Source organism: Narcine bancroftii, chromosome 2 (assembly GCF_036971445.1).
Source record: "Narcine bancroftii isolate sNarBan1 chromosome 2, sNarBan1.hap1, whole genome shotgun sequence".
Classification (NCBI taxonomy): Eukaryota; Metazoa; Chordata; class Chondrichthyes; order Torpediniformes; family Narcinidae; genus Narcine; species Narcine bancroftii.
The window spans coordinates 33,396,107-33,411,226 of record NC_091470.1 but is presented as its reverse complement, the minus strand read 5'-3'; the positions used below and the strand labels follow the sequence as shown (position 1 = coordinate 33,411,226).

General features: G+C 44.6%; 1 protein-coding gene across 2 annotated transcripts in view; it reads left to right on the top strand.

Annotated features, from left to right (window-relative positions):
• Positions 1-15,120, top strand: part of rin3 (Ras and Rab interactor 3) — a 118,413-nt gene that overhangs the window by 85,698 nt on the left and 17,595 nt on the right. Inside the window, exons 6-7 of one of the 2 annotated variants that reach the window (XM_069916229.1) lie at positions 95-1,516; positions 3,946-4,254. In XM_069916229.1, coding sequence (XP_069772330.1) covers positions 95-1,516; positions 3,946-4,254 — 1,731 coding nt within the window. The remainder of the gene's footprint in view (positions 1-94; positions 1,517-3,945; positions 4,255-15,120) is intronic. The other variant, XM_069916230.1, reaches the window with a different exon arrangement.

Below are 15,120 nucleotides of genomic sequence, written 5' to 3'. Positions count from 1 at the left end.
TGTGTGTGTGTGTGTGTGTGTGTGTGTGTGTGTGTGTGTGTATCATGCACTTTTGCTAAAACCATCTAATTTCTTATTGTTCTCTCTGCTTTAGATTTCTGGAACTCTTATATAAACAGAAGGTATCGAGAAGAAAGTTTGAAAGCTTCAAAAGACAGAGTCTTTAATGGGCAGGCCAATAACTTGGCAGCAGCTCCACACTTGTCCTCTGATAAAAATAAGTGCTCATGTGAGATTGAATTGTCAGCAGGAAATGACAAGCTGTGGTTTGTTAATCCTGTATTTATAAAAGAATACTGTGGCTCTCCCCCTTCATCTGGTCCACTACAAAAGCAAAGCTCCAACCCTACAAGTAGCACAGATTTGAAAGTGAAGAGACCTCCACCGCTGCCTCCCCGGCCGAAGCCATCAGAGGCGATGACTACACTGTCCGATATCTGCAGAGAGAGAAGCCAGGTGCTGCACGACGAAGAGCCCCCCAAAAATGCAGAAGTTCGTGTGATCAAAAAACAGGAAGGTTTTGTAGAGCCGATAAAGTGTGTTGGGAGCAAAGAGGTTGAAATTGGAATGCAGAGAGTTGCAACACAAAGTGGTGAGCACTTGCCACCAATTCCACCAAGACGTCGAATATCGGAAAAGCAGCCTACAGACACGACAAGCAGCGGGAGTGAGCAGATGGCACAAAACAACAGTAACTCACAGAATGATCAGCTATCAGATCAAACTTGCATCAAGTCTATCGAGACCGAACAAAATCCTTTGGCGAGTGAGAAAACTACAGATGTTGATGACAGCCTTAATAATAACACCATAGTCGGGAACAAAGCTGAACAGAGGAAACCATTGAGCCAGTGTGTACCTGTTGCACCTCCCAGGAGGAAGAAAATTACCAGGAAAGAAACTGAACAAAAAGACATTGTTACAGGTCAGGAGAAAAACGTGCCAGAAAGGCCTGAGTTAGACACCGTAACGGATCTGTCGGTAGATGTTTCTGACTCCTCGGCCACAAGGTTAGGTAGTCCTGATGTTCGATCTGTTCAACCACATAACTTCAATGAGTTGAAAATGGCTGATGAATCACTATACTCTTCTGACTATAACGCACTCAGCCCCAGTTCAGAAATAGACTCTTGTTCCACCAGCAGCACAGAGGAAGAACTGGATTCAGTAAATACCCCTACGCAACTCTGGAAGCATCACCATTCCATGATGCTGGGCAAGGCAAGAAACAGATTGTCCATCATGGCATTAACCAATGTTTTGAATGCATTCCGTTCCACAAACAAAAAGATTCTGAAGAAAATAACAGAACTTGCTCAAGTTAAAGGCTCTTACTTTGGTCAGTTGATCCAGGACTATCGAGCCTACACTCTGGAAATAATGGGAAATCAGACCTCAAGCACAGAAATGCTACAGGAGATCCGACAGATGATGACACAGCTCAAAAGCTATTTGTTACAAAGTACAGAGCTGACCTCAATAAGAGACTCGACTTATCAGTCTGAAGATAAATTGGGTAATGATTTGCTTTACTAAGTTATTATTAAGTTCATTAACCTTTATTAAGTTTTGTTTGGGCACCTGTCTACATTTTGTTCATACCTTAATGAAGGACTCAAGCCCAAAATTTTGGTTATTTATCTTTATTTTTGCTGAGTTGACTTTTTTACAGAAATTTAAAATGCTAGAGAATTAATTAAAGGGGAATTGAGAATGAAATTGTCACCTTCAGAATAAAGAAATTGGGTGGCTGCTTTATCGAGACCAAAGTGGGGGAAGGGAGATATCAAGCCTAAAAAGCAGGGGAAAGGGGAGGTGATGGGGTCTGGAGAGTCTGGGGCAGTGGAGAGACACACCAGGGAGGAGATGAGACCACTTGGTGAGGAAGAAATATTAGAGAGGAAATGGGAATAGGGAAAGGAGAGATGGAACTGGGCGGGGGACCTAAAATTGGAAAATTCAATCTTGTTCCTGATGGGATTTTATGGCTATCCAGGAGGAACGTAGTGTGTTGTTCCTCAAGTTTGCATTTAGCCTCACCCTGGCAATAGATGATAGTCGTGACAATATGAGGATAGTGAGGGGAATGAAAATGTCTGGCAGCAAAGTGTTCCATCTTTGACTTACAGAGTGCAGGAGACTGACAAAAAGTTTACCCAATCTCAGTATAGAGGAGGGCACATTGGGGGGACTGAATGCTGTAGATTAGGTTGGAGGAGATGCATGGGAAATTCTGCCTGACCTGGAGAGCCTGTTTCTGGCTCTGGCAGGGTGGTTGGGGCCGCAAGATGTAGAAGCAAATTCTCCACCTTCTGCAGCTACAGCAAGAATAATATTCTAAAATATATTTTATTGAGTTTAACATATAAATCCTAAATACAAAGTTGTAGCTACTGGTGTTATTTGAGAGGAGAGAGAGTAACAAGTCATAATTGAGAGGAAGTTCAAACAAAACTGTTTACAGACGCGCTCAACCTTTTTAAACACCCACACACTGATGATGTCACCACACCCTGATGATGTCACCATCATGATGGTCAGTAGCCAGTTCACTGGAACTTGTAGTGATGCTACATGCCCCCACCCCCGTGACCCAGAACCAGCTTGGAAAGGTCCAGTAGATATGTCTTTGGCAGCTGGCCACGCCGTGGAACTGTTGGGAGTGGCACAGTCCGTTCTAAGTCAATGTGTGCAGGTTTTAACCGGTCCACTGTGAGCGTTTGAGGTTGTCCCCCAATATCTAAGACGCATGTTGTCCTAGAGCTTCACAGCACTTTATATAGTCCTTCATAAGGTGTTTTTAGTAGTGATCCATGTCCACCCCTTCAGACAAAAACATACTCACACTCTCCGAGTTTCTTGGGAATGAAGGAAGATTGTGTGCTATGTCTAGAAGCTGGTATGAGACCTAGTTTTCCTTCTCGCTCCTGCAGCTTATATAGTGTTACTGACGGCTGGTCTTCCTATCCTCTAGGAGATGGCACAAACCCTCCAGGGATGACCAGAAGTACTCCATAGACCAACTCTGCTGACATTGAGTTGAAGTCTTCTTTAGGCACTGTTCTGATGCTTAGTATCACCCACAGAAGTTCACCTGCCCAGTCTGGTCCCTGTAAGAGGACCATAAGTGCTGCCTTTAGGTGCCCATGAAACTGCTCCACCATACCATTGGAATGTGGATGATCGGTTATGGTATGGTGGAGCTGCATTCCTAGGAGTCTAGATAAAGCACTCCAGATGGCAAAAGTAAACTGAGGACCTCTGTCCGAAGTGACATGTGCAGGCAGGCCTAAATGAGAGATCCAGGATGAAACAAAAGCCCTTGTGTATGACTTAGTTGAAACATCGAGCATGGGAACTGCCTCTGGCCACATAGTAAACCTGTCAATGATGGTTGAATCAATATCTAAGTCCCCTGGACACTGAGATTGGGCCTACGATATCTGTGCTTTGGCGGTTCAAATGGCTGGAGTGAAGCTTTTAAGTTTCCTTGTATGTTTGACTTCTGGCAGTCCACACATGTCCTTGCCCTTTGAGTGACATCTTTCTTTAGGCTGTGCCAGACAAATTTAATAGTTACTAAATGAACCATTGACCTAATGGAGGGATGCAATAGGCCGTGAATGGCATCGAAAATGTAGTCCCTCCACGAGGTGGGAACGATAGAGCGTGGTTGTTCTGTTGAGACATCACAAAGTAGTGTATTGCCCTGAGGTCCAAAACCCAGGTCCTGGAGCTGCAGGTTTGTAGTGGCCATCATGTAGTCCGATATCTCTGCGTCTTGCCGTTGAGCCAGCACCTTGTTCCTTTATCTGGAGATGTGCTCTGTCTTCATGGAGAACTCTGAAATGCAGGATACGTGATGCCGCTGACATATGTGCTGTCATAATAATCGATCAATGAACAATACACATTATTTAACTAATGAAAAGTTGTCCCTTTCAGAGGCTGTTGTGGAAGCAGCTTTGTGCAAATGTGTTCTGAAACCCTTAAAGGAGAACATCAACAGCCAGTTAAAGGAAATCCATTCCAAAAATGGAACTCTGAAGCTTTTGAAAGAAAATCAACAGATTGTGCAAAATACCACCACCACGGATTTGGGCGTAACTACCAGTGTTCCAGAAGTAAATGTTCTGGTAAAGATCCAGCAGAAGTTCAGCATTATGCACCAGACTTACTCCCCAGACAAGAAAGTCACCTACCTGCTCAAGTCCTGCAAGATGATCTATGATTCGATGTCGATTGGAAATAATGGTAATTACTCTCACAATTTTTCATTTCTAGGAGATGGTGTAGCTCCTTCAAAGTAAATGGCTGGCATCTGTGGGTAGAAATTCCAGAAATTGTTTTCAACAATTGGGGCAGCTTAGTTAGCGTAGCAGTTAGTGCCACGTTGTTACAGCACCAGTGATGCAGGTTTGAATATGGCACTATTCTTGAGGAGTTTGCACATTGTCTGCATGGGTTTCCTCTGGGTGCTCCGGTTTCCTCAAAGTTCGGTGGAGGGGAGGGGGGTGGTGTAAGTTAATTAGGTGTATTTGAGAGGCACTGGTTTGTGGGCTGAAAGGGCCTGTAATTGTCCTGTTTGTCTAAAAAAAAGAATTTACAGCCTGATGTAGGAGAGAGAAGTCTCTGGATTTTAATGATAGCCACAATGGCAGAGCCAATAGAGTTGCTGCCTCACTGCTTCAGTAACCTAGGTTTAATTCTGAACTCCACAGCTTCCTCTGTGGAGTTTGCATGTTCTCTCTGTGACCACGTAGGCTTTCTCCACATATAACCATATAACAATTACAGTACAGAAACAGGTCATATCGACCCTTCTAGTTGCACTGATTTAAGTGAACTCCACTAGTTCCACCTACCTGCTCCTTGCCTATAACCCTCTAACCCCCTCACATCCATATACTCACCCAACCTCCTCTTAAATGACAAAATTGACCCTGCTGCAACCACCTCTTCCAGAAGGTCATTCCACTCAGCCACCACTCTCTGAGTGAAGAAACTTCCTCTTAAGTTACTTCTAAAGTTTTGCCCCCTAACTCTTAACTTATGACCCCTCTCCTACCTTCAAGGGGAAAAGTCTATTTACATCAACTCTATCTATTTCTCTCATAATTTTATATACCTCTATCAAATCACCCCTCAAACTTCTACACTCCAATGAATAAAGACACAGTCTACTCAATCTTTCTCCGTATTCTAGATACTATAATCCAGGTAACATTTTTGTAAATGTTCTCTGCACCCTCTCAACCTTATTGATATCCATCCTATAATATGGAGACCAGAACTGCACACAATACTCCAAACTTGGTCTCACCAATGCCTTGAACAGTCTCAACATCACCTCCCAGCTCCTATATTCTATGCTATGATTTATAAAGGCCAGCATACCAAAAGCTTTCTTCACCACCCTACCTACATGAGAATCCTCTTTCAAAGAACAATGAGATTCTACCTTCAGAGAATGATGCACCATTATTCCTAAATCTTTCTGCTCTACTACATTCTTCAATGCCCTCCCATTTACTACACATGACCTGTTTTGATTATTCTTCCAAAAATGAAACACTTTACACATTAAACTCCATCTGCCACCTATCAGCCCACTCTCCTGAGCAGTCCAAATCCTTCTGCAGTCCACAAAAACCATCCTCACTATCCACAACTCCTCCTATTTTTGAATCGTCTACATATTTACTCATCCAATTCACCACTCTATCATCCAAATCATTAATGTAAATGACGAACAACAGGGGGCCCAACACTGATCCCTGAGGCAGACCGCTTGTTACTGGCCTCCATCCTGACAGACAGTTGTCCACCATGCCTCTCTGGTGCCGATCTTCTAGCCACTGTTGAACCCATCTGACTATCTCAACATTAATTCCTAGTGCCTGAACTTTCCTCACCAACCTTCCATGTGGAAACTTATCAAAAGCCTTACTGAAATCCAAATAGACCACATCTACTGCTCTACCTTCATCAACCTTTCTAGTCACTTCCTCAAAAAATTCAACAAGATTTGTCAAACATGTCCTTCCCCTCACCCCCTCATGTTGGGTGTCCCTGATCAATCCCTGCCCCTCTAGATACTTATACATATTATCTTTACATATAAACTAGGACTTTTTTTCCATGCAATGGAGGAGGCTGAGGAGTGACCTTCTAGAGGTGCCCAACATCTTGAGGGGCATGGATGAAGTAGGCAACTTGCTCACTGTGGTCAAATTGGACCAAAGGGCTTGTTTCCTTTCAGTAAAACCCCATGGCTCCATGCAATTTTTAGGTTAATTAGGCACTACAAATTCCCTCCAGTGGGTATGAGAATCTGGGGGTGGGGTGGGGGGGGGGGGGGGCGGGTGCTGATGGGAATGTTGGGAGTATAAATGGGATGAGTACAGGATAAGTGTTAATGGTCAGCACTGACACGATGAGCCAAAGGCCCTGGTTCCATTTGTTGCTCTCTCAAAGTCTGAAAGCTGCCAGGTGCAAGATGGATCGCTGCTTCTCAAACTTGCATTCGGCCTGGTTGTAACAGTGAGGGGAGGCAGCAGACGGACAAGTTCGAGTGGGAGTGGAATGGGAAGGCAACAGGAAGGCCAGGGTTTCTCCAATGCATAAGTGACCACGTTGTGAACGACTTCTATAGGTGAACTGTGGAAAGCACTGTTACCTGAATCATCACAGTGTGATATGGGGAGCTGGACTGCCCAAGATCAAAAGATCAGAGTAGCACACAAAACTCCATATACACTTCCCAGTGCCTTGGATAGGCAGCCAACAAACTGAAGGACCCATCCTTCCCCAGACATGCACTTTTCTCACTCCTCCCATTGAGGAAAAGGCCCAAGACGGTGAGATCAGGGATCAACAGGTTCAAAGACAGGTTCTTCCTCCCCCCCAGCCAACCCCGCTGCAGCTGTCATGCTTCTGAATGGACTCATGCTGTGAATGAACTCCTAAATTAACCCTAAGTGTTCCCATGCTATTCTTGGCATGTACCAACTGAATACTACCATCTAATCTATACACATTTAATCATTGAATTTTTTGGACCAATTTTTGGAGGACAAATTTGGGAGAGGTCAACTTTTACGTGGGTCATACTTTTGACCACAGCCATTACCTGCATTGTTCAAGGGGTCGGGAGCTCGGACAAGCAGCTGGGGCCTAGGAGAGAGAGAGAGAGTCTGTGGCCAGGGCGTCAGGAGCTCCAGTGGGCGACAGCCAGGGTGAAGGTCCGCAGCTGGGGCATCAGTAGCTCTGGTGGGCAGGCGGAAGGGGCGAGGATCCACAGTCATGGCATCGGGAGCTCCAATGGGTGATTGGGGTGTCGGGATGGGTGGCCAGGGCTTAGGAGAGAGTCTATGGCTAGGGCATCAGGAACTCCAGTTAGTGGGCAGCGGGCCATGATTGGGGAGAGTTGACATTTACACGAATCATTAAAAAAATGTGATTTTTGGGTCAAAAAAAAGGAGGGGGCCAACAATTACACAGGTATATATGGTACATTCTGTAATACAATGCACTGCAATGGGCTCTTCCTCTTCTACCTTGTACCTGTATGCATGTTCTAGTTGACATTCTGACCTACAAAAGTGAACCCTCCTCATTGTTCCAGATGTATGTGACAATAAACATGAAATGTGAGTCGGTTGAATCCAAGCTAAACCTAAAATGGTCATACCATATACTTGACAAAGGGCCCAGACAATCATGTTGCAATCCCTGCCATTTTTACTGGTCCCTCATGAATCGGTGTCAGAGGTAGATTTTGGTCAATTAATACGCTGACTCAAGGAAGAGCCAATAAGAAATGCCTTCAAAGGGAAAATTGCAAAGCAATACCATGTAGGGTCACAGAAAGTTCCTGGAATCCTCATCAGGGACAAAAAGTGAACATCATACACTGGTGAAAACTGTAGAAGATTAGTAAGGGATAATAAACTGTCAAAACAATCATGCACTTGATCGCATGTTCATGTCATGTACAATCAGGCTCTTCTGACACTGCCAAAACAATTAGCCTGATATTGGAAGCTGCATAGCGGCCCAGTCCATCCCCGTACACGAGGGGCTGGCTCGCCACAGCATGCAGCCTACACACAATGGTGCAGAGACCACCTCCTCACTGAGTAGCACCAGGGTTAAAGAGCGTACTGTGGGGAGCAAGCGGCGTTCCTGAGACTGTGCATTGTTGTCACTCCCTTGAGCCAGCGCGGCAGGTAGGGGTTTAGCAGTATTGCTTTTGTAGTGTGGTCTGTTTGAATAAACAGTTACTGGTTCACTCAACTCTGTGCGGACGTGCAACTTTTCTCTTTGCTGTGCCACCGTACAGTAGGCGCCACAGTGATGACCCCGCATAGGTTTCAACGATTTGAGACCGACCGAGCACACAGCAGCATGGATCCTACTGGCTTTTCAGTGGCTCCTGAAGCTGCCGGTGACAAACCTGCGGCTATTTCTGCTCCCACCCTGGCTATGGTGAATGGCCTAGGTGTCCACTTACTGCCATTTTGGCCCAACCAGCCATGCAGTTGGCTGCAATTAGCTGAGGCACAGTTCGTGTTAAGAGGAATAATGGGTGAAGACACCAAATTCTGGCACGTTGTCAGCGCCCTGGAACGGTCACAGAAACAAGAGTCAGCTCTTTTGTGAACCACCAGCCCATGGAACACAAGTATACCCTCTTTCGTCGGTTCTTACTTGACTCTTTCAAACTCAGCCAGCCCGAACGGGTCGCTCGCATGCTTAACTAACAGGGCCTAGGGGATCGCAACCCCTCCGACCTTGTGCAGGAGCTAGTGACAATAGAAGACGGTCACACCAAGTTTTTCCTGTATGAAGCCCTATTCTTGTTGAAGTGGCCAGTCCACGTTGCCTCAGCCATATCTAATATAGACTTTGCTCACTCACATCTTGTGGCCAAGGAAGCAGACGGGCTTTTCTGAACCCCTCAGCCGGATTCAATCCAAGTCCAGCCTATTTGTGCGGTGGGTGCTACCACACTGACAGGGACTACTTCATCCCTCTCCCCGGCACCTGTGCAGATGCAGCGCGGCGACCATCTTGACAACTACCACCATCGATGGGGCTGTAATGCCTTCCTGTTGCAATTTCCCTGGATCCACACCTGGCCGGACGCCGGGAAATGAATAACCCCGCCGTCATTAGTGGCCTCGGTGGATGGCACCAGAAAGGGTCTCCTTTACTTACGGGACCTGAAGATTGGGCGACATTTCCTCATAGACACTGGTGCCAAGATCAGCCTTATACCGCCCACATTCTTCAAGTGGAGAAATAACCCCTAGGGTGTCACCTTTCAGGCACCCAATGGTTCTATGATCCCCAGCTACAGAACTCGACTCGTGACTATCCAAACCAAGGACAGTTTTCGGATGGGAGTGCACAGTTGCCTCTGTAGGTCAGGCCCTCCTAGAGACAGGTTGTCTGCGAGCCAACGAACTACTGGTGGATTTGACCGGGTGCTGCCTAGCAAGCGCAGCAATCTTCCAGGTTTTTCCCCAATAAAGTTTCCAGCCGATGGGAGTCCATGACTCCAACCGGAACAATTATACCTCCCTACTGGCCAATTTCCCATCATTGCTAGTCCCAAATTTCCACTTCATTGAGACCACCAGACCACCAATCTACACGAAGGCAAGACAACTTCCCCAGGACAAGTTCCTCCTGGCCAAAACTGAGTTTGCAGCCATGGAAGAGTTGGACATCATCCATCACTCAAACAGCCCTTGGGCCTCCTCCCTACATATGGTCCCCAAGAACTCTGCAGGGACTACTGGCAGTTAAATAATGGAACAGTGCCAGAGAGGTATCCAATATCACGTGCAACATTTCACTACTCGACTCCAGGGAACTCAGATCTTCTCAAAAGTCAATTTGGTTGAAGGATATCATCAGATCCCAGAGCACCCTGATTACATCCCAAAGACTGCCATCATCACCCTGTTTGGACTTTGAATTCACGCATATGCCTCTTGGCCTAAAAAATGCAGACCAGATGTTCCAGCACCTTATGACTCGGGACCTGGAGGGAATATTCATCTACCTAGATGATATTCTCATCGCCAGCCGCAACTCAGGAACACACAAGGAACACCTTCGGCAGCTCTTCGCCAAGCTTCAGGCTCATGTTCCTATGCAGTATTGCTTTTGTAGGGCAGTCTGTTCACTCGGCTTGGTGCAGACGTGCTATTTTTCTCTTCATAGCACCACTACAGCTGCCTCTAATAAGTATGGATGCATGTGCACATCTAAACTAATGTCTAACCACAGCTTCAACAATCTTTAAAAAAAAAATCTATAACAGTATCCAGCTGCCAGAAAGGGTTAGGTGATCTTCATTTCCTTGTACAGGAAAGGCACAGTGAACTTAAAAGGAAACTGACATAAAGAAGCAGTGAGTGGAGGTCACTGAAGAGGACCTTGTTCAAAACCTGTAGACAGCATTGTGCTTAGTTCCAGAAGAAGACAGCAATCTGCTTATTCGACACACTAAGGCAATACACAAATGCACTGGAGGAACTCAGCAGATTACCCAGCATGAATGAAAGCCAATAGGCAGTTGACTTTTCAGGCCTGAGCCCTTCTTCAGACCGGTCGAGTTCCTCCACCATTTTTGTGCCTTGATCTAGTTCTCCAGCATCTGCAGACACTAACACACTAATCTAACCCCCTTGTGGCACAGGTCTTTAAACATGGTCATGCTTCCTCATGTAGTACACAGAAGTGCTGAAGTAACTCAGCAGGTCATGCAACATGCATCCAGCTGAGTTTTTCCTGCACACTTGTACTTTGCACTTAACCCCAGAATCTGCAGATTTTCGGGTTTATGCTTCCCTGTGCTCTGTAATTTTGTATAATCTTGCTTCAAAAATATGTAATTTATCCTACAAAAGTTGGTTGAAATGTGGCTTGTTCTTAAGTGGACTTGGAAGTCCAATCATGAACCACGGCTCGTGTTTTCAGCAGGGCTCTGCTTTCATAATTTTTTTTTAATGGATAATATCCTTAACAAATTTGCTTTTTTTTTGTTTTGCAATTTCTATCCGTTTAGCTACTTAATAATTTTAGTACAAGTTTAATTTGATTCTGTTTTTTAAGTTAAACCCAGCCTACTAGAGATTTCTGTACGAGACGGGTTGAGGAAATAGGCTCACTTATTCAAGTGTCTACTTCTGGATTCCATATGAAATTATTGGTTGTTGTTCCAGGTCAGACTGTGAAGGTTAATTTCAAGAGAAATCCTGGAAATTCTCCTGTGTATAAGGGATGTGGGTCTGCTTATTCTGTGGACCGATGCTGAAACCAGAAACTGTCTGCTGCACTAATTTGACACAAACTCTACTTCTGACTGTATCCATCAGATTGGAGGCATATCATTCGGCAATATTTCCCCCAACATCTCCAATTTCTAAGAAAAATCAGTTGTTCTCATTCAAACTCTTTGATGGAAATTGCAAGTGATATTCTCCTGGGTTTTTGTCGCATTATCAGTTGTATAATGAGATTTAACCATTCAATGCTGAATAAAGTGGAGCGTACAGGAACCATTGTATGACACATTCATCGAAAGCACGACTAACTTCCCCAATTTAACAACTAGCATCTGCAACTTTCCTCCTTGCATTTTGTATGCTTGAGAATATAAAGTCATCTCTTCAGTAAAATTAGAATATGGAGAAGTTACTCCAACACCAAACACTAGTCATCAAAATGCTTTTTCTATTGCTGCTACCGGAATCTTTCTACAACCAGAGGGGATCCAATAGCACAAACCTAATATTTCATAAATGATATTAATCAGGATTTATGCTCAGAGGATAAAGATGAAAATGTACCTGTGATGCAAACCTTAGGTACATCTTCAGGTAATCATCAGTTAAAGGGGGAGGGCTGTTATTTAAATTGGATCCTTCTACACAAAGAGAAATAATAAGATTTTATCATCACAATTTTTATAACACCAGACAAATGAATTTTAAGATTCTGTGATTATTGCTCAAAAATTTTGTGGGTTCTCCTATCCAACAACTGGAAATCTACAAGCAGTTGCCAATTTGTACATTTCCATCCATAGCAACAATTAGACTCTGTTGACTGAAGGAGCGTCTGACATCATGGGCCGAAGGGCCTGCAAAAATACTGCAATGTTCTATCTCATTGAAACATTTTGAATGTTGAAAGGCATAGCCAGAGAAGGCGTAGAAAAGTTGCTTCCCATGGTGAGAGAGTCGAAGACAAGAAGGCACAACTTCAGGGATTGAAGAGTGTCCACTTAGACTGGTGGTTCTCGACCTTTTTATTTCCACTCACAGACCACTTTAAGTAATCCCTATGCGATCGGTGGTCTGTTTTAGTAGGGGATTGCTTAAGGTGATCTGTGAGTGGGAAGGGAAGGTTGAGAATTACTGCTCTCGACCCAATTGTTACTGAAATATTTTGCTTGGGAACATTTGTCATTGGCCCATTTCCTTTGGAGTTATGAAACCATGCACATAATGAGTCCAATAGGTACGATTAAAACTGTGGTTTTCAAACTTTTTATTTGCACCCACATACCACCTTAAGCAATCCCTTACTAATCACAGAGCACCTATGGCATAGGGAATACTTAAAGTGGGATGTGAGTGGAAAGAAAAAGGTTGAGAACCACTGACTTAGACCATAGATGTGAAGGAATTTCTTTCGCTAAAGAGTGTAAATCTATGGAATTTGTTGCCACAGGCAGTTGAGGATGCCAGGTCATTGGGTGCATTTAAGTCTGAGATTGATGGGGGGGGGGGGAGGGTTGGACTAATTTTAAATTAGACGATTAATGTTGTGTTATAATTATTGGGGGGGTTAATTTGTGTAGTTTAATGATGTAGTATTCTAATTTTTATTATCTTATTTTTTATTATTTCTTTAAATGTAATTTTTATTTTATTCATGTCATAAAATTTTAAATAAAGTTTAAAAAAAAAGTCTGAGATTGATAAGTTGTTATGATTAGCTAAGGCATCAAAGGTTATGGGGAGAAAGTGGTGCTGAGTGGGAAAATGGATCAGCTCATGATTAAATGATGGGACAGACTTGATGGACTGAATAGCCTATTTCTGCTCCAACCTTAAACATCATTGCATTTTATGATTGGATTAAATGTTCTCTGTTATATGTCATTGGGCCTCTCAGCAAGGAAGCCTGATCATTAGCAATCCCATCCTGTAAGGATAAGAGAAAGTGAGGCTGTGAAGTCCAATCTCCTGCAGTTAGTATACCTGCTGTCAAGCACTGGCTATTTCCATCTTTTCCTTCTTCACCAGTCTCATAGGGTTCACACTGTTACTGAGACACACAAGATGCCTGTACATAAATTATTTGTACCCTAGCTACCACTGGTCCTCACAGAAACACGCTCTTGGGCCATAGCAGGGCGGTCCAAAGCAAACGGAGTCTTCCAGACTCCCGGATGTCCATATCTGCACTAGGTGTGTCGAGCTGCAGATTGTCAGGGACCGTGTTAGGGAACTAGAGCTGCAGCTCGATGACCTCAGGCTGGTTAGGGAAACAGAGGTAGTCATAGACAGGAGTTACAGCCAGGTGGTCACGCCAGGGCAACGGGAGGATGAAAGGTGGGTAACTGTTAGGAGAGGGACAAAAGAACGTAAGGTGCCAGAGAGGAGCCCTGTGAATGTAACCCTCAGCAATAAGTCCGCCTCTTTGAGCACTGTTGAGGGGGACATCAAGGTTGGGGGGAGCGACAGTGGCTGTGCCTCTGGCACGAGGTCGGAGCCCTGTAGCTCAGAAAGGGAGGGAAAGGAAGAGGAGGGCAATTGTGGTAGGAGACTCCATAGTTAAGAGGACAGATAGGGGATTCTGCGGACGCAGCAAGGAGAACAGGATGGTGGTTTGCCTCCCTGGTGCCAGGGTCCGAGATGTTGCTGCTCGTGTCCCGGATATCCTAAAGTGGGAGGGACAGGAGCCAGAGGTCGTGGTACATGTAGGTACCAATGACATAGGGAGAAATAGAGAGGAGGTCCTAAAAAGTGAGTACAGGCAGTTAGGTAGGGAGTTAAAAAGAAGGACCGCAAAGGGGGTAATCTCTGGATTACTCCCTGTGCCACGTGACAGTGTGAATAAAAATAGAATGAGGTGGAGGATTAACACGTGGCTGAAGGGGTGGAGTAAGGGGCAGGGTTTTAAGTTTCTGGATAACTGGGACCTTTTTTGGGGGAGATGTGACCTGTACAGTAAGGACGGGTTACACTTAAATCCCAGGGGGACCAGAATCCTGGCAGAGGTATTTGCTAGGGCTACTCAGGATCCTTTAAACTAGAATGGTTGGGGGGAGGGAACAAAATAGTACAGAGCAGTAAGGAGAAGGTTAGAATGCAAACAAAGAAAGTTTGTAGTAAGTATTTGAATATGGATGGGCAGGTGATAGAGAAGGGAAATGCTCTGGAAGAAGATGAAGGGCAATTGGCAGGAAAAGTAAATAATGTTGTTATTAAAGATGAGGGAAAACAGGGATTAAAAATTGGGAAATCTCTGAAATTCATATATTTTAATGCCAGGAGTATTGTAAAAAAGGTGGATGAGCTGAAGGTGTGGATTGATACTTGGAAGTATGATGTGGTAGCGATTAGTGAGACATGGTTGCAGGAGGGATGTGATTGGCAGCTGAATATCCCTGGGTTTCGTTGTTTTAGGTGTGATAGAGTCAGAGGGGCAAGAGGAGGTGGGGTTGCATTGCTTGTCAGGGAAAATATTTCAGCGGTGCCTAGGAAGGATAGATTAGAGGGCACATCCACGGAGGCTGTTTGGGTGGAACTGAGGAGTAGGAAAGGAGAGGTTACACTTGTAGGGGTGTATTATAGACCACCCGGAGGGGACCGAGACCTAGAGGAGCAAATCTGTAGGGAGATAGTAGATATTTGTGAAGAGCACAGGGTTGTAATTATGGGAGATTTTAATTTTCCACATATAGATTGGGAAACACATTCTGTGAAAGGACTGGATGGGTTAGAGTGTGTGAAATGTGTGCAAGATAGTTTCTTACAACAATATGTAGAGGTGCCAACCAGAGAAGGAGCAGTGTTAGATCTACTGTTG